Raw genomic sequence first — 27350 nt, forward strand, 5'->3', positions numbered from 1 at the left:
GCTAGTGAATACTCCTGAGAGTTGCATCTAGATATGCAGATCAGAAAAACTAAAAAGAAAGCAGGATGGGTTACCTTGGCTGTGACTTCAAAAGGTACTTAAACACAGCAGCACTCATTGACTTAATAAAAGCATTTCCAAGAAGAAAGCTTTTAAAAAAGTATTAAAACCTTCACTGAGGATACATTTCAAGGATGTAGTAACACTTCAGGGCTTATGGACCAGTCGGTAGTGACGTTTCAAAAGCACGCTGGAGATGTTCTGATGGGGCTGTTGGTGAAGTGTAGGAACAGCATATCAATCGAAATACCCAGAAATAATGGGATAGCAGTATCTGCTTCTGGAGAGGATGTATCCTGGGGGGGTGTGTGGGGGGGGGTGGGGTGTAAGCGGGGGAGGTGGCGGGGTGGAAGGAGCAGTTATGTCCTATGCTGTGACACAAAATCCAGATTTTACGCCAAGGAACCGTTCTGCACCGCATGCTCCTAACCGCTTCGCGAAGAACTCCGGCTGTGCGACTAGCGTCAGGCGACACCGCCAGCGTCGGGCCCACACCCGGAAGACTCGTCCCCAGCCGCGGGGTGCGGAGCCCGGGGGCGCCCTCTCCCACCCGCGCCGCGGGGACAGACCGGCCGGCCCCCCGCGGGCTCCCTTCGGCCCGAGGGCTCCGGGGTCACGGCCCCGGCGGCGCGGGCGCGGGCCCGGGCGCCGCTTCCCCTCAGCGCGGGCGGCCCCGCCCCCTAGCGAGGCCCCGGCGCCCCCGCCGGCCCGCGGCCCTGCAGCGCCGGGGGGAGGGGCCGGCCCGCGCGGGGCGGGGCGGGGCCGGGCCGGGCCACACGCGGCGCGCGGCCCCGGCGGCCACCCCCCCGCCCTTGCCGCCAACATGGCCGCCGCCGCCGCGGCCGTGAAGGTAAGCGAGGGGCAGCGTCGCCGTGGGTTGGGAAAGAGGCGGCACCCACCGCCGCCCTCAACCCCTCCCCGCCTGCCCCCTGCCGGGGCGGCCGCGGGCCTGCGGAGCGGGAGGGCGCGGGGCCACGTCGCTGCCCTCCGGGGGCTTCCGAGCGCGTGGGCTGAGGCGCCGCTTCTCGGCCGCCGCGTCCTCCGCCGCGCTCCGCTCCCTGCCCGCCTCCCTCCCGCCCCGCCCGCCAGGAGCGGGCCCCGGGCGCACGGCGCCTGGCCAAGTGACACCCCCCCCCCGCCCCCGGCAACTCCGCCTCGCCGCCTCCAGGCCCCTCGGCTGCGGGCCGCGCAGCCTCCGCACGCCGCTCCCCGCCCTCAGCGCCACGGCGCTGCCGCAGGTGGTTTTTTTGTTTTTTTTTTTTTTTTCTTCATGGGAGTCGGGGGTCTCCACTTCTCGGAGTGTCAGAGCCGGCTGCGGCCGGTCGGGCTTGTCCGTGAGAGGGAGTGAGGCACGTTTGTCACCGTCGCAGGGCGCCTGTACCGCCGCGCCAGCACACGGGTCTGGCCTGGGACCGGCCCGTCCCCGGTGCGTCAGCAGTGGGACCGGAGGGTGACTGCCCGCGTCAGGGGTGGGCGGGCCAGTTGCGGTGAAACGCAGGAATTGTGTTTCGACCAACATACGAATTAGTTTTCTGAGGTAAAGTAACTTTCCCGGTCGTCTTGGTGTGCAGGAATTGGCTATAAGCGGCCTTGATTTCACAGAGACAGCAGGTTTATTCTTTGCACTGTAAATTGTGTGCAGGTTGCTGTTACCTCTGTGTAAGTGAAAAGTCTTTTTAATGCCATCCTCTTCCTCTTCTCATTATCCCCAAAACAGAAGAGAGGAATATGGAGGTATTCAGAGGTGGTTGTCACAAAGACTCATGGCTGGTGGTGACACCAATGAACGTGTACCAGTGTGTAAGACCATCAGATGGGCAAGTGTATACTGTTACTGCACTGACACTTCTGTGTCTTCTGCTGGAACCTATTTGCAGAATTTCACCAACCAGCCGTTTAAGAAAGGTGTACGCTTAAGTGTGATCATTACTTGGGCTCCCACAGAGAAATGCTTTTGATTTTTTAGTTACTGATGTGATACTATTTCTTAGGTTTTACTTTTGTTGCTCTTCATCCCAGTGTTTGACTGTACCATAGTGAAATATTTCATGTTTCATTCCCAGTGCAATGCCATTGTACTTTAGATTTAATTCCAGATAACCTTAGGTACAGCCTCTGTTAATTTTCACAGGTTATGTCCATCACATCCCTTTGTAGGATGAAAAGTCTGGAATGGAGCATACAGTATTGCACCTTTCCATTCTTGAGGTCACTCCTAGATGTGACTGTCTCTGCCTTTGAGGTCAGGTGGGACTTTTTATCTCCGAGTCAGCTCCAGTCTGCTATTACTGGCTTTCAGTGCCTGGACTGCTACGTGGAAACAGACCTCAGATCCTTTGGCAGGGTATCTCCTCGAGGAGCCTAGGACAGCTGCATTCCTTCTGGTAGTTGATCAATTTGATAATCCTAGGAGGTCCGTAAAGCAGAATTTAATATAGAATCAGATTTTGGGGTCTCCAGCCCCAGACACAGCTGATATTCCTGGAGATTATGTTTGTTAGAGGAAAAACTATTTTCTTGCCAAGAGCTAACATTCATTTTACGGTTGGAGCTGCTAGCTCCAAGCTAGCATTACATGGTTGGAGAAGCACTGCTTCAACAAATCTGCTGGCCTAACGTTCGTTCCACCGTAGTAGCTCTCCTGTGAATTATAGTGAGCCCAGTGTTTCTCTGGCTACTGTTGCCTGGGGTGGCTTGAAGGGTGACAAACTGCTCCTGAGGTCTTTTGCAAGGAGGGAGAAGGCATAAGCAAATTCAGGGTAGTCTAGCTCTTCTTCCGTGCTGTGGGCTCTCCACCTGGGAGCAGTGACTATTTTGCCAGCTTGTTGCACTGCTGCCATTTCTGACAGCATGGCTGGTGGTGTAAAAGGCTGCTGTGGAGCTGAACCGTGCAGCACAATTAAGTATTGATGCCACTGCTGCAGCAGGAGTAGGGAGCCCAAGAGCACATGGGGAAGCCACCTCACCGGGCCTATGCTGCTGTGAACAGACCGAGCTCTGTGCTGCCACACATCAGGTGTGCTGCTTCCTGGTGCAGGAAATGCTGGATCTTGTGTGTTCATAAGGACCTTAAAGCAGTTCCAAAATAACATTTATGTCATGTAGGTGTAGCTGGTATCTCCAGCACTGCACTGTTTTCTTCAGTCCCAAGAAATTTCATTTTGCCAGAGTTAAAGTTCAGGCACATAAGCATTCTGGTTTTGAATATTCTCAATCTTAAATTATAGGGCACTAATAAAACAAGCATTGTATCAAACTAAAACTAGTTCAGTTACTTAAGTAACAATTTTTTTCTTGGATAAAAAAAAAAAGGCACCATTTTGATCTTGGCTTTTGTTAATGTAGTGGTCTTCTGTGTTTAGTGAATGCACACATGAGCAATGTTAAGGGTGGTCTTGCTGATTTTGAATTTTATGATTGCTTGCGTTGCACACCTCTTAGGTAGTTCTTAAGGCAGAAAATTACTCATCCTAAAACGTATAGTTTTCAGGTTTTATATGAGCGATCTAACAATCTGAACGTTTGTGATAAATAAGCAACATGAATAACATGGGAACAGACCGATCAGTACTACTGCAGACAATGATCTAGGTCTTCCCAAATGCTTAAGTTCTAGTTAAGGTTGGAGTTCGTGGATTTCTACTGGTATTTTGCTTTGCACTACTACTCGTGCTCCACAGGGGGGTAGCAAAAGGAAACAGAAGATCCGATAAAACTACTTCTAGGGTATTTGCGTTTACACCATCTGCTGTGGAAAGCTTTCTCATACAAGTATTTGGTGTGTAATGAAGGCCACAGAGCCTCAGCTTGTTAAAACGAAATGCTTGATGAGCCAACTAATATAGTGGTTAAACAAATGAGGTGTCTATGAATGTGAAAGTTAAGAAAAAAGACTAAGAGACAGGTGGGTGTGTGTTGTGGAAAGGGGGTGTTTTACATTGAAATTCACATTGAGTTATTTTCTATAAAAATAATAATAGTGGTGGAACCATGCAGTAGTAAGTCATGCCAGAATAGTTCCAATTTTTTTAGCCGTGATAAGAATTCTTCAACTTAAAAACTGAGACAAACTACGTTGGAGGCAAAAAAAAAGAAAAAAAAAGAAAAAAAGGAGCATTTTCTCTCATTACTAAGCTTTAGGTTGTGAAGGACCTGACATCAACCACTCTGTCCAAAGAGGTAGAAGTGTTCTGAACTCAAGAGAAAACTTGACTTGTTGAAAACAGAATAATCCCTGCAAAGACAAAACCAAGATACTTTCCAATGATGAACTAGAAACAAGAAAATTCAGATGCATTTTTCTTTAGCTCAAGTATGAAACCACAGGTGAGCTTAGTCTTAGTGACAATATATGTTTCAAATTACCTTTTTTTCTTTTCCCTTTTTTGCAAAAGAACAGGAACAGATGAGCTATGAGCCAGAACAAGAAATCTGTGATTACTAGGGCATGACATGTGGTATTTTTAAGTCACATCAAGTAACTACACTACAAGTTGTGTCAAAACACAAGACTTTTATTCTGATTTTCTAAGGATATAAAATATATTCTATTTAAGTGGCCCTTAGCTTTGCCCGCTTTTTTTCTCTTTCCAATATGCTTTGAAACTGTTAGTCAATTTCATAAAAATATTGGAAAAATACTGGAAAAGACTTCATCAAAAAAGTAGGAGGAATGAGAGTCTCTTAAGTTTCTACTTAGGGAAAGGTTGTAAGTTGAATAAAACCTGACACCAGTGCATCTACACAGGAGACAATTAGTGACCCAGCTGCAAAGTTTGAATAGTCGCTTACACTTTCTTACGTACCAGGTGACCTAATTTTAAATGCCTGAAGAAACCCAGCAGTGCTTACAGCAGGTGAAATTGTCAGTAAATTCTTTTTATTTCACTTGTGAAGATGTTGTTGAGCTTTTCAGAAGCTGTACAGAGACTATTACAGAAACAGGGAAGTTCTTAGATTTTGGCAAGTCAACAAAAAAAACTTCTAATGTTTTGGGAGAAGGTTAGCTTTTCATTATTTTGAATGTATGATACTATATGCCTGGTATTCCGTATAGCAGTTATGTGTAGGACTTTCCCCATGTAAACAGGAAGCCTTTGTTTTAATATATGTTATGCAGATACTTCATTACAGGCATTCCCAAATAAAACCCTTCAGTTTTGTATTGGAAATAAATGATGAATTGGTACATCTTTGTGTATTTTCCATAGCTTTTTTTTAATTTGGTATCTCTAAAGAGGAGAATCATAGTGCAAGAAATTGGCAGCTTACAGTTGTTTAAAATCAGTCATTTGAAATTAAGATAGCTCTGCAGAGCAGGACCTGGGAGTCCTGGTGACAGTGAGGTGCCCATGGGCCAGCAGTGTGCCTGTGTGTCCATGGAGGCCAGTGGGATCCCGGGGGGCACTGGGAGGAGCATGGCCAGCAGGTGGAGGGAGGTGATCCTGCCCCTCTACCCTGCCCTGGTGAGGCCCCATCTGGAGTGCTGTGCCCAGTGCTGGGCTCCCCAGTTCAGGAGGGACAGGGAGCTACTGGAGAGGGTCCAGTGAAGGGCTGCGAACATGATGAGGGGACAGGTTTATCGCTCCCTTATGAGGACAGGCTGAGAGAGCTGGGCCTGTTTAGCCTGGAGAAGAGAAGGCTGAGAGGGGATCTTATCAATGACGGCAAATATCTTAAGGGTGCGTATCCAGCAGACAGGGCCAGGCTCTTTTCAGTGATGACCAGTAACAGGACAAGGGGCAATGAATACAAACTGAAACCCAGGGAGTTCCGTCTGAATATGAGGAAGAATTTCTTTACTTTGAGGGGGACAGAGTACTGTAACAGGCTGCTCAGAGAGGTTGTACAGTCTCCTTCTCTGGAGAATCTGAAAACCCACCTGGACGCTGTACAACCTGCTCTAGGTGAACCTGCTTTAGCAGGGAGTTGGACTAGATGATCTCCAGAAGTTGCTTCCAACCTTGACCATTCTAGGATTCTGTGAAATTTCTTTTCTGGGAAATGTGTTGTGCATATTATGTTTTGTTTATCTGTAGTCTAACCCCATCTCAAGCAGAAAATACATTTTGTAGTTGCCTAGTTTGTTTTTCCCACATGCTGTTAAATGGAGTATAATCTCAAGAAGACTAATAAAGTACTTTTCTGTGTAAGATCGGAATTATTGGTGGAACCGGGCTGGATGATCCGGATATCTTAGAAGGAAGAACAGAAAAATATGTTGATACTCCTTATGGCAAGGTCTGTATAACCTTTCTCTTTTTTTACTACTGAGACTTGTTTTTAAAGATGTTTGTATGCTTTTAATTTTCAGACTGTTAAATGAATGCCTAAAAGAGGTACTAGCACAAGACTTACTTCGTTTTACTTGCTGTGTATTGTGTGCTGCTTAGTTTGTAGAAACAAGGTGTTAAAAAGATGATGTGCAAAGGAGACTTTACCCCTTCTCATCTGTCGACTGGATGCATTTACAAACTGAGTCCTGAATTTGCAGTCGAGAGATAAACCCCCTCTTTCAAATTTGTGCTGCTTCTGACCTGTAGTATATGCCAGATTGCTCCAGGGACCTTCCTGAATTGCAGAAAAATGTCCTTTGAGCTATATGTGCCACCATTTTTCCTGTAACCACTGAATTATGCTTTACATACCAATGCTCTCCTTACAGTCATGCTTCTAACCACATAATCTGAAACTGATTCGAAAATGAAGCTCTGAAACTGTTGCTGTAGTACAGGTATTCTTGACCTAACTCCACATTGTTTCAGCCCTTTTCTTCAGCAGAAGGGAGTGGAGGCTATAGGTGTTGCTGTATACACAGTGCTAAGTGTGTTGTGAAGGACAATTCCCACTCCAAAGCACTTTTAGAAGTAGAAACAGGTAAGACAAAGGATGAGAGAGAGTTTTATAGGCAGGAAATCAAGGAGGAGAGAGGTTCTAGTTGACACAGGAAGTTCATAGAAGAACTGGATCTCAGATATCTGTAATGTCATAGGACCAGGGAGGTCAGGGTGCTTTATAATTGCCATCAAAATTGTATCTTATTAAATCTACCATTTTAAGCTAGTATACATACATTAAAACATCTGGCCTGTGGCAGCAAGCGCCCTTTCATGGGTAGAAGCTTGTCAGAAACTCAGTGCTGTGGTGTGCGATTTAAAATCTGAATCCGTGCCTCCATTCAAAATGGTTTAAGGGAGAAGTAAGAGTGTAAACAGTAAGCAGAGTTTGTGTACACACCATTCAAGAAGGGGAAGGAGATAAAGATTAAGGGAGGAGAAGTCATAATCAGAAAAACACACTTGACTTTCCTACCATCCTTCAAAATTTTTTAATAAACTGGAAGAGAATGAAAGGAACTTGCCTCCTCTATTTTTTGTACCCTGTTTTCCAAATGGTAGCCAGTGTTGGACTGAAATACAGTCCACTGGCTAAAGCAAACCAGTTGCCATTGCATGCCGGTTTTTGAGAATCATGGGTGGTATCAGCACGGCTGTATCTGCAGATGGCTCACAAACCAAAAATAGGGTGGTTGTAGCCAGTATTAACTGAAGCCTTCGTATCCAGGAAGGATGAAACACAGTTCTGTTCAGACTGGAGTTAAGGGCTCAGTGGCAGCACAGCATTTAGAGGGCTGTTCTGTCGCAGTGCTGAGATACAATAGGATTTGGGTGGCCTAAGTTCTGTAGTGCAGTAGCTGGTCTACAGCAGGGTTTAGTATTACTCAGAAGAGTAGAAGTACCTGTGGGATGGCTCCTGCTCAAGGGAGTGAAAGAAGTTTCTTCAGTTCTGCACCTTTGGTCAGTATGGAAGGGGTTTTAATTTTCATTTAGGAAGTAACTCAGCTACTATCTTTGTTCTGCTGTTTCTCCTGTGTCAGCTTCCACCATTTTGATTGCATCAAAGATTTGGTGTTCTATGGAAGATACCGTAAATCCTTATGGCATTCCATTTCCAGATATGGAAAATATTGTTCTCTTATAGGATAAAAAATAGGTTGCAACAACATTTATCTTCAGCACTGAATTTTGAAGCTACTGGTAAAACTTTGGTCAGAATGTGCTTTCAGTTAGATTGTTTTACTTCCTGGATGACAGAACTTGGTTCTGAATCACCTTTCCTCAAATCAGCAAAATATCTTCCTGTTCTAGGAAATTATTTTAGCTGCCCCCCCGCCCCCCTTGTTGGTCACAGATATATTGGGCAAACGAAGCAGGGCGGAGCAAGGGTTGCCCACCTTGCAAATGAGCTTTGTATGCTTGCATCAGGAAAATCAGACCATGTGACATAACATTTAAGCTCCTCTTCTGCCTCCCCAAAGCGATGTATGTCATTTGGTTCTTAAACTAAATCATAGGTTAAATGAAGTTTTGGGGAACCTGTGAGATGCTGTTCCATCTCAAGATTTCTGTAGATTTTTAGTTTGCTTGTTCATTCTGTTTTCTGTTCCAGCTTGCTTCTGAAGTGAGACCAAGGAAAAAATGAATTTTGTAAGCACCACATGAACAATACTTTCTGCATATTTATGTTGCAGACAAAAGAGATTTATTTCAATTGTTACTTTCATAATTTATGGTTAACTGCCCAGGATTCTTTGCTTCCTTTTCTGTTTTGCAATACTGAGTAATAAATATCTTTGGATTTGGTGGAAGGGGGAAGTAGTTAAATATGTGTATGAATTATTAATGTTCAAGAACTTTTTATTGGGCCTTTTTTTGAATCCTGCTTTAAAAATACTGTATTAGAGCTTTAAACTGGGATTGTTCCATTGGAATTTTTTATTATTTTATCAGCGTTTCAAAGCTGATAAAATGCTGAGATAATAGTAGAGAGGTACAGCACTGGAAAGGACTTGTGGGAGAAGGAGCATGGAAGGGAAGTACACGCTAGCTGTATTAGATGGTTAACACAGTCTGAATTTTCTGTGTCTTTCACTTCCTTGTAACTTTACACACACTGATTTATCTTTATTTCCTCTCTTTTAATGACCTATGATGCAGTATTTGCAAATTCTTTTCTTAAACAGTTTGTCATTTAGCATAGCATTCTTCATTCCAAACCTTTTTTTTTTCCTCTGCCATGATTTTAGCAATCATTTGCGAGAAAGGTATTCAGGCAGTTGTAAGATGCCTTGAATACATTCTGTGGAAATCTGTGTAAAGATGACAACTGGTCTTGTTACATGGCCACCCTGAAGCTTTTTGAAGTGACTATAGAGGGGCAGCAGGTAGGAAAGGAAACCCTGGCTGCTGCAACTGGATTTTGAAGCCTGTTGGCTTTCAAAACTGTTGCGTTCTTGCAGTGTCAGCAACATACACCAGAATTCAGTGGAGTTCTGTGGTGGGGACAAATATCAAATAGCAGTTAAATTGCACCTTTCTACACCAAATCTTTTGGAAATTGATATAAACTTGAATCTATCACTTGCAATAAACTTGCATCTGTCACTTGCCAAGTGAAGGATCCAATTTTCAACTTAATAATCTTTTAATTTTGATAGGAGACAAGGAATTTTGTCTGAAGTCCTCTTTAGTTTTTAAGACTATTTTTGTATCCTGCTGTGAGCTAATTTGCGTGCTTACTACTTCACACAGCAAATGTGTGCCATCTAAACAAACCAAACCAAACCTCAAAAAAGCAAAACTGCAAATGCTAATTATTGTGAACCTTCATTGTTATGGAATGTTGCAACATCAAAATGCCTTGGCAGCTAGACAGGAAGGCTTTCGCCCTGTGTGAAATTTTGCTTTCAAAGCTATATCTGGTTCAGGAGAATACATGTGAATTAAGCTAAATAGATTAAATGTTTTTATGTCAGTAGGTTAAAATTAAATGGAGACTTTTAACAGTGGTAAATCTGTGTCTGACAGAATTTAAACCTAGGTGACTGAGTAACTTACGGTGCTATGATGATGTCATGGTTTAACCCTAGCTGGCAGCCAAGCCCCACACAACTCCTCACTCACTTCCTCCTGATGGGATGAGGTGGAGAATCAGAAGGGTAAAAGTGAGAAAACTTGCAGGTTGTGAGATGAAGACAGTTTAATAGGTAAAGCAAAAGCTGCACACACAAGCAAAGTGAAACAAGGAATTAATTTGCAGCTTCCCATGGGCAGGCAGGTCTTCAGCCATCTCCAGGAAAGCAGGGCTAATGCCATAACCCCAAACATTGCTCCCCTTCCTTCTTTTTGGTCATAAGGTCTGGAACATCAGTTTGGTCAGTCGGAGTCAGCTGTCCTGGCTGTGTTTCCTCCTGACTTCTTGTGGGGTTGTGTGAGAAGCAGAGAAGGCCTTGACTCTGTGTAAGTGCTGCTCAGCAATAGTGAAAACATGCCTGTGTTATCAACAGTTACCAGCACAAATCTAAAACATAGCCCCATACTAGCTACTGTGAAGAAAATTAATTCTAACCCAGCAAAAACCAGCAGAGAAGAGAATTCACATTAAAAATGGCAAAAAAAAGAGCTGTGCAATAGGGAGCAGAAAGTGCTGGTTTTATTAGAAATTAATATCCCTAAAATGCAGCTGGGAGGGCTCACATATTACTTCGTTCTAGATCTCTGCAAACTTTCAAGAGTGATAGAATTAACAGCTGTAAAACTAAATGCTGTAATCTTGCAGCTAGCATTAAAATACAAATAAAATTATATTAAGCAGTAGACAACAGAACATTTCTAAATGCAAGTATGGGAGTCCTTCCAGATACTTGCAAACTTGTGATCAGTAAATAAATAATAATTTTGTTAATAGCTATTTCAGCTTTAAATCCCAGGGCGTGGAAGGAGAGATTGGCACAGAGTGGCTTCCAGCTTACTCTACAGTTTCTTCTACGCAGCAGTAAGAGTGGAATGCATCCAGACCTCAACTGGGCAGGAGAAGCAGCATACCCAGCTGCACTGCTGTTCAGCACAAATGCAATGTAGCATCTAATTAAACAGTGGCCTTAATTTTTTTAACAAAAAGGGAGGCTAGAAGCATTGTGTATTTCAGATCCCTGATGCATATAGCCCAGGAGCAGAACGCAGCCCACAGGGCAGTTAATTTGTTGTAGTAGTGGTTGATGACTTGGGGTCTGACATGCGTGGTCAATATGACCATCTCCAAGGCAGGGCACATGTCTCAACTGGGCAGCTACAAACAAAATGCTCTAGCTTCCTGGCTGGCTGGTCATCAGGAGGAATGCATGTTCTCATTGTGCAGCTGTGAGAGGAGAGCACATGCTCTCTCCTCGTCCCTGGGCTGACCAAATACAACATTGCTTCTGCCACTAGTGTACCAGAAGTTCTCTGTCATCTCGCAGTTCTGTTCCCAAAAGCAGGACTCCTAGCAGAAGGGAAGAGGGAGTTTATCAGGAAGCTAGGGGAGAATGAAGGGTGGGTTGGAAGGGTCTAGAACTCCTCCTCACACCCCTAGTCTGAGTTAGGGGGCCATGGTAGAAAGAGGACAGAACAGAATGGGGAGTGTTACAGAAAGGGACAGATTTTGGGAGGGGTCTTCTAGAAGGGAATAGCACCTTTTTAGCAAAAAGCAATCAAAGTTTGCAGGAGAGAGTGAGACATGCTAACCAACGTAAGGGCAACGTGTACATGCTGCTTTTTTCACATTTGTGTAGCACTGTTTGAAATGCTGTTTCAAAGTATTTGAAAGTATTACTATTTCAAATCCTAAAGTAGGGAGTTGCAATATAAATGTTAGTATGAACACAGAAAAACTGTGATAAACCTGGTGTCAAGTTTGATTTTTCTGTTCCAGACTGTTTTACTAATCTGCCCTGTCACAGAGCTGAACTGAAGGAAATGTGAGACTACAGTGGTAACCAGTATTTGCTTCCATAACTATCCTTCTTATTTTTGAGCAGCAGTTAAGGTTTCTAATGTGATTGTCAGGCTGTTACTCATTCTTATTTGCTTGTTTATTTGCAGCCATCGGATGCTTTGATATTGGGAAAGATAAAAAATGTGGACTGTGTGCTATTGGCAAGGTAAGTGAGCATTTTAAGGGGTTTTATACTATGTCTTAAAGTTTTCTCAGATGTTTTTTTCTTTTTACATTAGGTGAAATGAATTTTAATCAGACTTCATCTTGCTCTGTGGTTGCTAGCAAAGTCCAGCAGAAGTCTTTTTTCCTGAACAAATTTGGTGCTGCAGGAACTGAGAGTATTACAAATAAAGGTTAGGAAAGAGAAATCTAGGGTGGTTACATAGGTCTTACTAGGTGCTGCCCTAGTAAGAACAGCAGTCTGCAATGCTGCCTGCTCTGGTAGTATGTAGGTTGTGCCTGATAACCTCAGTAATCCATCTGCTCCCTCTGCAGATTTCCTTTCAGAAACTGGGAAATTGCCTGTTTCCAGGGGAACTGTATCTCTGCTACCACTCTTCCAAATAATACCCTTTGATTATTGAGGACTCTGGCTGTTACCATTATTGCTTAGGAGGCTGCATCCCCTGTAGTTCTCTCGCCCTGTGTCATATTTATTCAGGCATCTCTTACCATACTCAGAAGAGAATCTGCAAGCAGGATCTGCAGAATGAGTGCATAGAGATTTCACGCTAATGTAACCATGGATATCTAGGACCAATGTGCTACTAGATTAAACATAAGAATACTAACACAGTTCTCAGCATTGGACAGCATGGGCAGAGCCAGGTGCTGATAACAGAGTCCATCAGCAGTCCCAGACAAGTCAAGGTGATGAATCAACTCCAGTATCCATCCAGGGAGTCCAAGCAGGAGCTGTAAGAGATGGGGCAAAAGACAGAGTTGTAGTCAAGGCTGCAGCATTGTCAAAAGTCCATCCAGAAAACTGGTCTGGAGACAAACTACAGCATAGGTCTGAAGGCCATCCAGGAGACAGGGCTGGGGACAGGCACACCTGTGACATAGCTCAGGCCAGGAGAGAAGACTGGAGGTGGGAGCACCTAGGTTCACAAGCACCAGGTGTTTGCGTCGAGGCCAAGGGTGAGGCTGGCCAGGGCAGTTGCAACCCAGTGGTGCACTCAGGGCCCAATTCTTTCCATGCCAGTATTTTTTCCATTAAGGTGCTAATTGTTAACCTTCTCTGCAGCTACACTTCTGTCTATGGTTTTACTTTTCTTACTTTGCATGGACTTTTCTCATATATTTTATTACACCTGGACAACATTTTTCTCATTTGCTCAAATGAAATGCTAAGCCAAGAGCTCATATCTGTGCTGTATCGAAGTAGGCCTTGGGCTACAGACAGCTGAACAACTGGGCTGTGGTTTACATCCTGTCTGGGATTTATGACCATTCATATACAACTGTCATGGGTTTACTTTTGGGGCGAAGGCATCTGCATCTTCACTTTGTGTTTTGGGAACAATAAGAGAGTTGCTCATAAATGATTACAAAAAAACCCAAACACATATATTCTAGAAGAGGATTATGAAAACAACTGTAATATTAAACAATAATCTACAAGTCTATTAACTTACTAGAAATGCTAATATCAGCATGGGAAACCTGCCTGACAGTGCTTGGTCATGTGTGCAGCTCCCAGTTCCCAGTTGACCAAGTTCTTAAGATCTTTTGGTCTCTTTGAAAGACTCAGTTGGGCAATTCAGTTCCTCCTTTCATTTTACATAGTTGAAATTTTCAAATGTATTTAATCATTATGTGAGTGATATACCACTGTAGTGATGACAAAGATAACACAAAAGCATGTGCTTGTAAGACTTAAGTCCTGTCATGGTGAAAAAATATACTGCAACAGTGTGAAGTGATTCTTCTAATTTATGTAAGCTGTCAGATCATTTGAAGAGCAAAGAGAAAAATGTGTTTCTACTGTTTTATTTGGGAAGGTGACAGATTAAAACTGTGTGTTCTTTCTGGTTTTAATTTTCTGTGATGTGCTGCTCTTTTCTGGGTGGGAGAATACAAACAACACTTCTGAGCAGAAAAATCTGTAGAGGTATATGTAAATCTTACAGATTTATTGTAGTGTGTGGAAGATTTAATTTTCTACATTTGGGTTTTCAGAATCTATGGAACTGACTTAAAACTGAAGAAAACTGCTTTTTGTACTCTTGAAGCTGCTGAAGTGTATTTAGATTGTATTTTCAAGATTGTTTTCATTACAGTCTTGAACTTAAAATTTTTGCATCTAAAAAGAAAATTACACTACTTCTGAAACCAAATACTCTGAGAACTTTAATACAGTTAGGAAAATGAGCTAAACTGGAAGTAGTTGAAATGATCTGTTCCACTTCCAATGTTGTAAGGGAAATAACATTTTCTGGCATTCTCTGTCTGGAAGAAGGAAGGCAGTTTCAGTCTGGTTTATTTTACTCTCTTGCAACATGCATCTTTGCAGACATGGGAGGCATCATACAATTATGCCATCGAACATCAATTACCGTGCCAATATATGGGCATTAAAAGAAGAAAATTGTTCACATGTATTGGTGACTACTGCCTGTGGTTCATTACGAGAGGAAATACAACCTGGTGATCTTGTTATAATTGACCAGTTCATTGACAAGTGAGTAACGTTTGTGTTTAATTGTGTTCTTAATTATGGGAGAAAAAAGGGGACAAGTGGGGTTAAATGATATAGTAACATGTTAATGTTACATTAAGTTTTGGTGGAATGAGATGATAGCCTCAGTTCTTATGGCAGAAAGTGAGATTCATACAAAATGTGATAGGAAACAGGAATGAGATTACAAGTTTAGCTCTAACAGACACAGAAGAAATATCAGGTTTTGAAGAATGGCCTCAAATGAACTGAAGCATAGCTCCTTGGGAGAAGTCTTCTGAAGAGATCTCCTATTATCAAATATGAGGGAGGAACATGGAGAAGAGCACAGACTGTTCTAAGAAGAATCTGAAATGAGATGGTGCAAGAAGCATAGGAGGAGACAGGTAGGAAAACATGTGCAGTAATAATGAGGCTCTACGGAAGAGAGATCAAATGCAACACAGAGGGATAAGAGAGGAGGTTGTTTTAAAACAAGGATAGATGCTAACATCCTTTATTCGTTAAGAATCATAAGGAAGTAAATTTTTTCCAGTGTCTTTGTACTCCAGTCAGTCCTCCCCTCCTTGATTATCTGATGTTTAGAAAAATTCAAGCAGATGGGGGGGAGGGGCCAGGGGGGGCCGGGCAGGGGGAGGGGGGGTACGGGGGGAAGAGCTTAATTTAAAAATGAGTGACTACACCAAATATTTCAAAAACATAGTCACACATTTTAAGAGGTAAATCTATTCTCGTACTTACAGGTGTACTGTATCTAGAAGTCTTATGTGAGGCTGCTGGCAGTATTTCATTGCCAACTGAACATGTATACCCTAGGTTTGTTCTCTGCAGTGCTATTCAAGATTTGAGTTAACTGACCACTTGTTTGCGACGTGTGTAACTGAAATGCTTTTTCTTTTAAGAGATTATGTTTTAAGTACAATGTATCGAAATGACTAAGTAGCCTGCAGGAGCAAGCCCTATATACACTGCTTCCTGTTATACTGGAGCTGATTTATCAGTGGAGAGCTGCTGTATTGCTGACAGTCGTCTTTTTTTTTCCTCCCAAGTCTAAAAGTATTTAAGCTGATCACTTTGTTTATACAGATTAAATCATAATCCTTATTCTGCCAGTAGTACTTGGAAATGAGTAATTTTAGTTTCTATATTGATTTCTGTAGGAAAGATATTAAACATAACTTGAGTACATGGCTTAGATTATCACAAGTAAAACACAAGTAAAACAAAAAAAAAACCAAAAAGATATTTTGGCAGCATTATCATCTGGCAGACTCCTAGGTAGGTGAGGGGAGCCTAACTATGCTAAGCTATGAATTGCATGCATGGGAAGAAGTACCCTCTGGCCCAGAGAGCCTGCAGTTTTAAACAAGAAACAGTTGCAATGATTGCAGAATTATTACCTGCTATGGAGGAGGTGTGGAAGTATTGAGAAACTAACGCTTGCAGAGGTAAGGCAGAAAGACATAAACAGCCAGGAGATATAACCAGGTAAGAAATATCAGAAGATCCTTCATCCAAAATGTCATTATCAAAATCAATAATTCATTTTTAAGCTACCTAATCTCCTCACACAGCTTTAAATTTCCCAGCACTTGCCATTCTGTATTATAATTTCTGACCTGGAAAGGAAGTAAGCTTGGTTAAGTCTGGGTTTTAAGAACATGCCCCTTTCAATAAAAGAAAAAAAAAGGTTATAGAACAAATCAGCATATTTCTCTGATGTGAATATGAGTGAAAATACAGCCATCCTTTACATTGCAGCAAAGAAGGCAATTAGAAGGCCCTTGGGCTGCATTAGTAGGGGTGTTGCCAGCAGGTTAAGGGAGGTGATCCTTCTTCACCTCTGTTCAGCACTGGTGAGGCCACACCTAGAACACTGTGTCCAGGGCTGGGCTTCCTAGTGCAAGAGGGACATGGATGTACTGGAGAGAGTTCAGCAAAGAACCACAAAGATGCTGGAGGGAATAGAGCATCTCTCCTGTGAGAAAAGGCTGAAAGAACAGGGACTGTTCTTTCCTGGAGAAGAGCAGGTTCAGGGGGATCTTATCAATGTACATAAATACCTAAAGGGTACCTGTAGAGAAGATGGAGCCAGGCTCTTTCCAGTGGTGCCCAGTGACGGGACCAGAGGCAGTGGGCACACACTGAAACACAGGAGGTTCCCTCTGAACATCAGGAAACAGTTTTTCATTGTGAGAGTGACTGAGCACCGGCACAGGTCACTCAGAGAGGTGGTGGAGTCTCCACCCTTGGAGGTACTCAAAAGCCACCTGGACATGGTCCTGGACAACCAATTCTAGATGGAACAGGGGGTTGAGCAGGGGATTGGACCAGATGACCTCCAGAGGTCCCTTCTAACCTCAACTGTTCTGTGACCTGTGTCTTCATTTAGAGTTTATTCAGGTGGTCACCAGAAGCAATGGCATAGCCCGTATATGAGCGGTGTTTCATTTGGTCAAGCAAGTTTTCATTTCAATGTAGAAGAGTCCGAAATTGAATAGCACATGAGAATTTTTCGGTGTGGAAAACAATGTGTAATAGGAATTTTAAAATCATTTCTAGCTTGCCCTCTAATTCAGAAAACTGACAAGTCATAATGGTCTGTTTAATTTCACAATTTGATTTCTGTGTTAAGTCTTTTTCCCTGATGTACTTGCCAGTGGGTGTTAGACTGCTGGTTCTTTGGAGGTAGGGTCTGCATTTTTGCCTATCATGGGTAAATGCATCATCTGTAAAAGTGATTGCATTACATATCATAAATCATTAAGAAAACAGTGCTTCTGACAGGGAAATATTTTCATGGGACAAAATAGATTAATTGTCTACCAGCATTTGAAAAGATGCAGTTTTTCTGACATACCTTCTACTGGAAGATCGGGGTCCTGTAGAAAAAACTGTGTCAAAGTCTTGGAAAAAAGGTACTGGTTAAAGCTGCAAAAACAGTCAATTATTTTTTTTTAAAGTTATCCTGGCTTCTGTATAGTGATTAACCCGTGTCAGGGACTAGACAGGAAAGAGGGCTGGGTCCAGGTGGGAAGGATTTACATTAAAATCAGTGCCTTCTGGGTGTCCAGGTACCTTTTGTTATCTGGGCTCTGGTTCTCAGTAGGGAGCACGTCATGATTGTCCTTTCAGGTATAAAGCAAGAAGGAATAGTGAAAGGGAATGGGGGAACTCTAGAATTGAGCAGAAAGATGTAGGCAGCAAATGTAAATTTGCTCCCTTTGGCCATGCACACTGTGGCATTAATGACAGGATCTCAATATATGGAGTTCTGTGGGACTTCTGCCTAGTTTAGGGCATAGGTTTGACTTACAGTAGGGAACAGTGAATAGGTGTAATTAGAACTGTATAGTATTTCCAGACTTTTGAGAGCTTAATTCTGCAGATCATTAGCACTCCTAGTAAGTGTTTGATTTTGAATATGGAGTCTCTGCTTGCTTTATGCTTATCTGTTGGGGTGTGTATTTAAACAATAAAAGATACATTCTGTTAAATAAGTACCAAAATGTATACAAGGTGTTCTCCCTACTTCCAAATCCAAAAGTAGCCACAGGTGCTATTATGGGCTACAATTGTTCTCTTCTTTGAAACAAGTGCCTTAAAAAAAATCTGGAAGATTTTTATGCCTTTGGCTCCTTTTAGTTTATTGCAGTGCCATTAGTCAACTGGCTAGATCAGGCTGATAAGGGGCATTGTAATACTTTATGTTTGCTGCTGATGTTTTCTAGGAAGAGTAAGAAGGTAAGTACTTACTTGGATGATTCAGCTCATTTGGCAAATGCAGAAAATCACTTCATAAAAGAAATACCGGAACAGCTGCGAACCATATTGTTTGAATAATCTGTGTCACATACACCACTACAATTTATTGCAGTATTGTTACACTCTAATTTTTGTGGGATAATTTTCTTTCAGTGTCCCTGAAGAGGCAGAGCATGCTGAGACTGTTTTTTTTACCTCAGATGCCAGTGTGAATTTTCATTTTGTTCTTTAATTACTAATAGCTTGTTGATAATCCAGCACTACTAGAAGAAGGGTGAAGATGATGATGCAAGTGGTAGAGGACTGTTTGTCACAAGGGGAAATTATTGGTTTGTTCACTTACATGAGTTGTATTTTGCTACTTAGCATCAGTCATAAACAGCACTGCCAGAAAATCTTGTGTTACTATGATAAAATCAAAATGAAGGAGCAAAAGCCACCTTACTGTCTGATTAAAAGTGTAGCTGTTGCTTGCAGGGTGGAGAATACAAACTGGGGACACCTTCAGAGCTGCAGTATGTGCAGCTTTGAATTTGAAAAAGCAGTAAGGGCAAGGCAGGCATGGCAGGACTATGCAACAGTGCAAGGATTTGCTTGTGCGGTGAGTACCACTGTCCCCTTGAGCTGATAGACAAGTGGTTATGCTTAAGAACATACTCGCCCCTTTCCCAGGGAAAGAATTCTGTCTTTTCCTGTTCTGCCATCTGCTGTTTGGCACAGAGGCAGCGTGTTCTGGTGGGGGTTCTCCGAAGAGCCCTGCAAAGGTCAGATGGCCAGCAGTAGCTGTGGAGCCCCGGCTTTTACCTGCTTCTTGGTAAGTTATCAGTCCAGTGCTTTCAGGCGCTGCTTCTGAACTTCATCACGGGTAGCATCTCTGTACTTGCCCTTTACACCATGCTTGATCCTTCTGAACTGTGCACTTCTACTATTGAGTAGTGTGGCTGGTTTCTAGGCAAGCGTGTGGTGACTTCTTCCTGTTTTAATATAAATAATCAAGCAGTTGTATAGTGTTCAGTTGTGCGGTGTTGTTAAGCAGGCTCTCCTGATGGCATGCAGGCCTCCACATTTGTAACTGTGAGATCTAACGAGCAGATTGTCTTTGAAGAGTCCCTGTTGAGTTCCTTATTTCTTGTCTCCTGCTGGCTCCATAATGGTATGTGGGGGAGGTCTTGAAACTCCTACAAAGAGAGGAACTTTAGGCAGATACTGTCATTTGCTCTCTGGCTCTGGGTCTCTGGGAGAGTAAGGCAAGGAAAGTATCTGTGGTTCAGTAGCCTTTGTTCTCTCTGCAAAGGATACAGAGGAATGGTATTGCAGCAGTGAAAATCACGTGCTGCTGCCCTGTGCCTTGCAGACAGGTGAGTGGGACAGATCAGGATAGCCAGTTTGGGTCTGGAGTAGCAGGAGGAGAGGCCAAAAGGCATTTTTCTGCACCAGCCATTACTTCAAAGGTAGCAAGAATCAGAGGATGGTTCAAATCTGACTTTATTCTCACCCTAAGCCTAGCAGTTTATGGACACACCAGCTGGCCCCATAACAAGTAGCTGTGGCCTTTGCAGGATTGCAGCCTTCCATGCAGATGAGAAACTGTTGCACTCTGAGAGTCACAATGCTCAGAGCAGTTGTCACTTGTTCCCATGTAGTTTATATGTATGGTGCTAAACATAGTAGCATTTCTTTATTAGACCACCTAGTGATGTGGCCATTCTCTCCAAACACAGGGTATCTGAAAGTCGGAGAGTAGTATTTGTACATATGTGATCTTTCCTTGGGGCTTTTCTGAGTGAAAGAGTCTGACTAACAACATCTGAAATCCTATAATGTAGGAAATGGTTTATGACTTTTCCCATTTCCTCCAATTCTAAGTAATTCATTAGCAGACACTGAAAAAAAATAACGTGTGAAATCAGATACATTCTATTTGTGGCTCTTCAATATCCCATAAAGTAATATTAGCGTTTCAACTAATTTTTAACAGCTGTATCTCATTTTGCATGTGTTTTTAATTTGCTGATCTCTTTCCCTATTTTATAATCTCATCCTTAAACCTTTCCTACTGGATCTTTCTGCCCGCCCCCAAATCTAACATGTATTTAAAACCTTCTTTTAAATATTTGCTGGTGACTTGGGTAGGGACCTGTTGTGAGCAGTATTACCAGCAGAAATTTTTTATTTTAACTGTGGATTGAGTTTGGCTCTTGCCTTACTTTTTCTCCTTATAAAGTGCGATATGTGACACATTGTGGGAAGAATGGAATGTCTCAAAGAATTTTGTTCCAGAGGGGTTTTGCCATCCAGTTGGCTGAATTATCATGAGGCAGTGCATTTGAAAGTAATGGGATATGAGTAGCAGTTCCAGTAGTTGTCAAAATGACATGCTGGATGGTAATTTCTGCTGCGTGTTTGACCATTTTGTGCAAGGCAACAGCTTCTCAATTGAAAGAAGGGAGAAAAAGGATTCTTCAACTTGCAAGCTGCCAATGCATGTGTGTGATCTTTCTGAGAATATGAAGACATCCTGTTCCAGAGGTTTTCTGGTTGAATTCACACCTCTTTTGTTCAGGAAGCTGTTCCTATAAATTCCTATCCTTTCAATGTGGGAATGCAGTGCTATGAACAAGCTCTATTTTGACTAGCTTTGTGGTAATTCAGCCTTGATTCTTTCCCTTCCTGAAAGCTCACTGTATTCTTTTTTCCAGAGATTACTTGTCTGACTTGGCCAATTTCTCTTCGGTAGAATTGCAGCATAATGTGGCTATTTGTGTCATTTAGGAGCAAATCAGTATTTCAGCAACTTGTTAACAATAGATTTTCTCTAATTAATTGATAATGGACTGCGGAAGTAACAGATTTATGCGCTTGAGCTCGGTTCTGAAAGATTTGTAGAGGTAAAACAAGATTACAAATAAGTCATTATTATCATACTGATAACTTTTGTTCCCTCCCAGGAATGCTGTGGTTTGGGATTTTTGTAAATTTCTTGCTTTCTCTTCTGTTTTCTCCCATTCTTTTCTCTGAGCATGTTTTCTGTTTTTCTAGGACAACTAAAAGACACTGTACTTTATACGATGGGCAGCATTCCACTCTTTCAGGAGTATGTCATATTCCAATGGCAGAGCCGTTCTGCACCAAAACCAGAGAGGTTAGTGAATTTTGTAATAGTATTTAGAAATGTTATTTTTATGGTGCTTTTTTGTGATATAGTAGGCTATGCATTGTTAGAACACAGAGGCAATCTGCACCTCTTGATTCCTGTTTCTCAGATATGAGATGCTATTAAGGAAAAATATAACATTTGGAAAGCATGGGAAGTAAAAATCTTCTGTTTATAGGAGCTGTCTTCCTAAGGAAGGTATGCAGAAGATGTCAGTTGCAACCTAGATTTCCCTGGGGTCTTAACAACAGGACAAAAGATCTTTATTTATTAGGTAACACGCCAAGAAAGCAGCAAAGTGGACAAAGGTGGAAGGTGGAATTAGGAATTAGTTCTGTTTTGGTCTGAATAAAAGTGTACCTATGGTAGAGGCACTTTACATAATTAATAGAGAAAATGAAATAAATAGTGCTTTAACATTCACAGACATTACAATATTGTATTTGTGCTTTTGTGCATTGTAGCAGTGGGTGGTGGTGGAGAGCTGAGGTTTAGTTTAAAGAATGTTAAACATAGAAGCAAGCCAAATTACAGTAGCTTTCTATTCTTAAACTGTTATTTAAAAGTTAAAAAACTCTTAGTTTTATCGTTTCAAAAACAGTTAGACTAAGCAGTGTAAAACTGCTGTGTTTTCTACACCTGCATAAGCTGCTGGGAGGAGTGTATCTGTGGTTAAATATACCGCCTTAACATATTCTTAGAGTTGAGGAAAAGGGAAGATGAAGATTGAACTGTGTATTTTGTGCTGTTGTATAATGCTGTGATCACAAGCTGCAAGGAGGTACATTCTCCAGGGGCACAGGAATTCTTAGAGAATCGGTCACACCCGTCTAAGAGACCTGCTGTCTGTGCAATCAGTTATTACAGCGAGCAGGACAAAGCTGAATTGTGAAGCAAGTGGCCCAGTCTGTACCCAGAGCATGTACAAATATTTGTACTACTGAGCTCTTTTGCCTTTGTCACCAATTCACTTCAGTGTCATTAATGTTTTTGTTGTTAATATCCACCAGCACATCCACAGCATTGCTAGTAGAACAATGCTTCAGTGCACTGAGAATCAAGGTGTTTTGCAATGAAGTAAAAGACATTTTAAATCGCATGAGGAAACAAACCACTGCATGTTACACATGTGCAGGCTTTTGCCCTTCTTCCATTGAGCAGCAGATTATGCAAAATACTTCATTTTTCATGCGACAAGAGCCTAGCCACAATGCTCTTACCAAAGATTAGTTGGCATATAGTGTCTTGCTGACTTTGAGCATGACGGGTACAAGGAGTTCATTGAGACCTAACTGTACACTTTCTGAATTGGATTAAAAAAAGTGTGATTACTGAAGTGATTTGCAGTACTTCACACTGTGCCGCTTTCTCATTTTTTAAAACGATAAGTACCTACACATAAGCCATTTCCCAAGGTTGCAGGAAATATACACCAAGGCTACTTTTCATTCAGTTATTAAGTAGCTAGAGCTTTGGTATTATGTTTTTTGAAAAGCCAGCAGAGAAATGTGCCTTTTCAAACAGAGAAAAAACATTTAGGTACTTCCCAGTCTCACATGTGATCATTATCTCATTAGCCTATGCATTGTAGTAAGCCTAACAGATGTTTTGAAGAACATGTGGTTTTGAGCTCTTAGTAAGGCTGAAAAGGGATACTTTCGCTTCATTTCAAAATACCAGATAAAAGTGACTTAAACTTTTTTCCTGGAATGATCCCTAAAAACTGTTGGGATCATTTCAGCCCAGTTTATCTAAATCAGGGAAATTTCTTAGATAAATGCAGTAATAATAATAATGCCAAAATTGTTGATGTAATAGACTATTTAAGGAATTTTGCATCAAAACATCTCAAAACTTTATATTCAATTACATTTGTGCAAATACATGAAAATACTTTGTTTTATTTGATTTATGCACTGTAAATTAAATGAGAATCTGAAAGGAGTTTATCTTTTCTCTGGCTGCAAATTTTTTAATAACATGGGGTGTCTTCATTATTACTGCTTTCAGAAACTGCAACATCTTGGAGTAAAGTCAGAACTTTGTAAAGAGTTTCAGGGAAGCACTGCTCAACTGTGCTTTAAGTCAAATGACAATTTAAGTTGTCTATTGATTTATTAACAATGTGTAATTAACTGGCAATCAGTGAATCATGTGTTCAGAATGAATATCAGTAATATACTGCAATATTAAGTGTGATTAATCTTAGATTAACTTACAGCGTGTTAATAAACACCTACAAGTTTTTAAGTGTCCTCTTGTGGCTAATCTCCAGAAGCTCTACTATACCTCCACACACATTTGCACAGTTGCATGCACAGATACCCTTCACCAGTGCACCTGGCTTACATGCACATCCACCCTCTTCTGGGAGCTCAGGTTTACCTGTTTACAAGCACCTGCAGTGGGAGGTGCGGGTACTCCAGCTTTATCTGTACTTGTGCTGCTCCACACATTCACTGATCCACAGGCCAGTGAGGAGGCATCCCACAGGTCATGCAGCATACTCAAGGTATTGCATTTTATTGCACCTGTGTATGTTGAGTGCAGGCTTCTCACAGCGTTTTGCACAGAGGCTGCTCCACCCAGCCTGTGTGAAGGTCATGGTGCTGACAAGTCAGCTTCTAGTGGCGTCAGAGTAGGTTTTCACTGCTGCTGTATTGTAAAAGCTCTCTCCTGTCCTGTCACAATTTTTCATGCTGCTTTTATACTTCTTTACAAGGTTTTCTTTTCTGTTGAAGGTCATTTTAAACAGATGTCATCACAGTTACTTTCTCCTTCCTACTCAGGATAGTTACAGGTGTCCTAGTCCCACTTACACATGCTGGTATCCACTTATTCCTACTGTATCAGCTGGTGTTACCAAGGCCATTTACCAAGAAAGTCATGATGATTCTGCCATATACAAGGTCCTAGTTGGAACTGTAAAGATTCATGTGAAGTATGTGTTAAATGTGAGGTATACGGCTCAGTCACCAGCATGGGAAAATGTGATGATAATTTCTCTACACTTTCCTGGAGTAGTCTTTGAAGTATGTGCTCATAAAGTTTTACTTTCAAAGAGTAAATACCCTGTTACTGTTCTCACCAGCACAACTCCACCATGTGGTAAATTAGTGCTCCGTGGAGCATTTTCACTGTTCTGTTTTCAGTGCAAGCATAGCCTAAATATTATGCAAAAATCCTGTTTTCTGGTCTTCTTGGTCTGCATTGAAAACAGTAATCCAACTGATATTAGCAAAATCAGATGAGTTCAAGACAATTTCTGTTAGCAGAACTGTTAATTTATTTTGCTGGATGAGAAAACTGAAAATGATCCTTGGTTTTGGACAGCTGCAGCCATATAAAGCCATATATAAAGCTAATTTCTTTTGTATGTAAGTTTTTTGATGGGATGCAAAAGTAGTCCACCAGGAGAATTATTTCCCTTTCCTGATGTTTTCATGTTTTGCAGGTTCTTATTGAGACTGCCAAGAAGCTGGGGCTCCAGTGTCATTCCAAGGGGACAATGATCACAATCGAAGGCCCACGTTTCAGTTCTCGAGCAGAAAGCTTGATGTTTCGCAGCTGGGGAGCTGATGTTATCAACATGACCACAGTGCCTGAAGTGATTCTTGCGAAAGAAGCTGGAATGAGTTATGCTAGTATTGCCATGGCAACAGATTACGACTGCTGGAAGGAACATGAAGAAGCAGTGAGTGAAGTTTTTTTCCTCTGGGTCTTGTCTTGATCTGGATGAGAACCTGTAATTTTGATAAGACATCACATACTGAACTAAATCAGTTCGTACTTACATCAGTATCACTGAGTAATTCTGGAAGAATGATTGTGAAACTAAGAACAGAATCAATTGTTGCTACTTCATTCATTCTCATAAACTTGCCTCACTACTAGCAAACTTTGTCACCTCTTGTCTGAATCAGGGGGTCTGTGTGTATAAAGCTCATGAACTCTGTGTATGAGCTTGTCTTCCTGTAATTGAGCTGGTGTTTTTAATTTTGCAGCTCTGTACAAAACAATGTATCTGCTTTAGTTCTCTTATTTGTGTAACATAAAATCAGACATATGCCCACAGAGGAAGTTTTTACTGGCTAAACAGATAGTGGCATTTTAAGGCTTCACCTTTTCACTTAGAGATGTCTAAGTTAGATGAATTTATTTGGGTATTTAAAATGTGTGCCATCAAAATTGAGAGACACCACTCAGTTTTACTCTGTTTCTAGGTTTCAGTGGATAAAGTTTTAAAGACGCTGAAAGGGAATGCAAATAAGGCTACTAGTATACTCCTTACTGCTATACCTCAGATAGGTTCCATGGAATGGACTGACACCCTGCACACCCTGAAAGTAAGTACACACGTGAGGCTGATGAGTACTGGGCATAATGTATGCATATATACACATAATGCAGGTATATGTTCCAAGATATTTCTGTTTAAGTCATAACAACTTAGATGTGGTGGTTTGATCTTGGCTGGATGCTGGGTGCCCACCAAAGCACCGTACTATCGCTCCCCTCCTCAACTGGACAGGAGAGAGAAAATATACTAAAAAGCTTGTAGGCCAGGATAAGGACAGGGAGAGATCACTCGGCAATTACTGTAATGAGCAAAACAGACTTGACTTGGGGAATTTTTTTTAATTTATTGCCATTCAAATTAGAGTAGGATAAAGAGAAATAAAACCAAAACTTAAAAACACCTTCCCCCCACCCCTCCCTTCTTCCCGGGCTTAACTTCAAACCCGATTCTCTCTACCTCCTCCCCCACAGCAGTGCAGGAGGATGGGGAATGGGGGCTGCGGTCAGTTCATCACGTGTTGTCTCTGCTGCTCCTTCCTCCGCAGAGGGAGGACTCCTCACATTCTTCCCTTGCTTCAGCATGGGGTCCCTCCCAGGGAAGGCAGCTCCCCACAAACTTCTCCAGTGTGAGTTCCTTCCCACAGGCTACAGTTCTGCCTGAACTGCTCCAGCGAGGGTAGTTTCCACAGAGTGCAGTTCTTCAGGAACAGACTGCTCCAGTGTGAGTCCCCCGTGGGCTCACCAAACATGCTTCAGTGTGGGCTTCTCATAGAGTCACAGCCTCCTTCGGGCATCCCCCTGCTCTGGCGTGGGGTGTTACACAGGCTGCAGGTGGATATCTGCTCCACTGGTAACCTCCATGGGCTGCAGGGTGTACACCTCCTCCCCCTTCTCCACTGACCATGGTGTCTGCAGACTTGTTTCTCACACAGTCTCCATCTCTGTTCTGCTGCAGTGTGTTCTGCAGGGGTTTTTCCCCTTCTTAAATACGTTATTCCAGAGGTGCTACCACCGTCGCTGATGGGCTGGGCCTTGGCCGCTGGTGGGTCCATCTTGGAGACGACTGGCATTGGCTCCATCAGATGTGGTGGAAGCTTGTAGCAGCTTCTCACAGAAGTTGCTCCTGTAGCCCTCCCCCACTACCAAACCCCTGCCATAAAACCCCAGTACATTAGAGTAGATGCTTCAACAAACCAAATCTACTCAAGATGGGCAAACAAATTCATTAAGACTCTCACAAGCTTTATTGCAAATATCTAGCTTCAGTTTTACAAGAAGTGTTACAGAAGTGTAAAAAAAAAAAAAGGACATCTATATATGGTTGATGAAGTGTTATCTTTCATAGCACAGATAAGATAGCAATCTATGTAAGTATACAAAATAAATAACTGTACCTCTACTCAGCTTTAACTTAGATCTTAGAAAAATGGAGAGCCAAGCAGAGAAGACTGGACCAAACCAAAACTGTTGTGCTCTCTTTAATATGTAGGAGGAGGGCAGTCTGTTACAAGATGTGAGTAACATCCAGTTTGAAATCACTAGAACTGTGTTCTCCCACAAGTTTCAGATCCACAATGC

At 42.2% G+C, this 27350-nt stretch overlaps 1 protein-coding gene across 4 annotated transcripts in view; it reads left to right on the top strand.

The window, feature by feature from the left end:
- The first annotated feature begins 406 nt into the window (after positions 1 to 406).
- Positions 407 to 27350, top strand: part of MTAP (methylthioadenosine phosphorylase) — a 45753-nt gene continuing 18809 nt past the window's right edge. For 3 of the 4 annotated variants that reach the window (XM_055698593.1, XM_055698592.1, XM_055698591.1), the window contains exons 1-7: positions 407 to 910; positions 6214 to 6300; positions 11979 to 12037; positions 14390 to 14557; positions 21359 to 21461; positions 24928 to 25167; positions 25697 to 25819. In XM_055698593.1, the coding sequence (XP_055554568.1) occupies positions 422 to 910; positions 6214 to 6300; positions 11979 to 12037; positions 14390 to 14557; positions 21359 to 21461; positions 24928 to 25167; positions 25697 to 25819 (1269 nt within the window). In that variant the 5' untranslated portion in view covers positions 407 to 421. Of the gene's footprint in view, positions 911 to 4194; positions 4387 to 6213; positions 6301 to 11978; positions 12038 to 14389; positions 14558 to 21358; positions 21462 to 24927; positions 25168 to 25696; positions 25820 to 27350 lie in introns of all 4 variants that reach the window. The other variant, XM_055698594.1, reaches the window with a different exon arrangement.

The sequence above is a fragment of the Falco cherrug genome, chromosome Z, assembly GCF_023634085.1.
Source record: "Falco cherrug isolate bFalChe1 chromosome Z, bFalChe1.pri, whole genome shotgun sequence".
NCBI lineage: Eukaryota > Metazoa > Chordata > Aves > Falconiformes > Falconidae > Falco > Falco cherrug.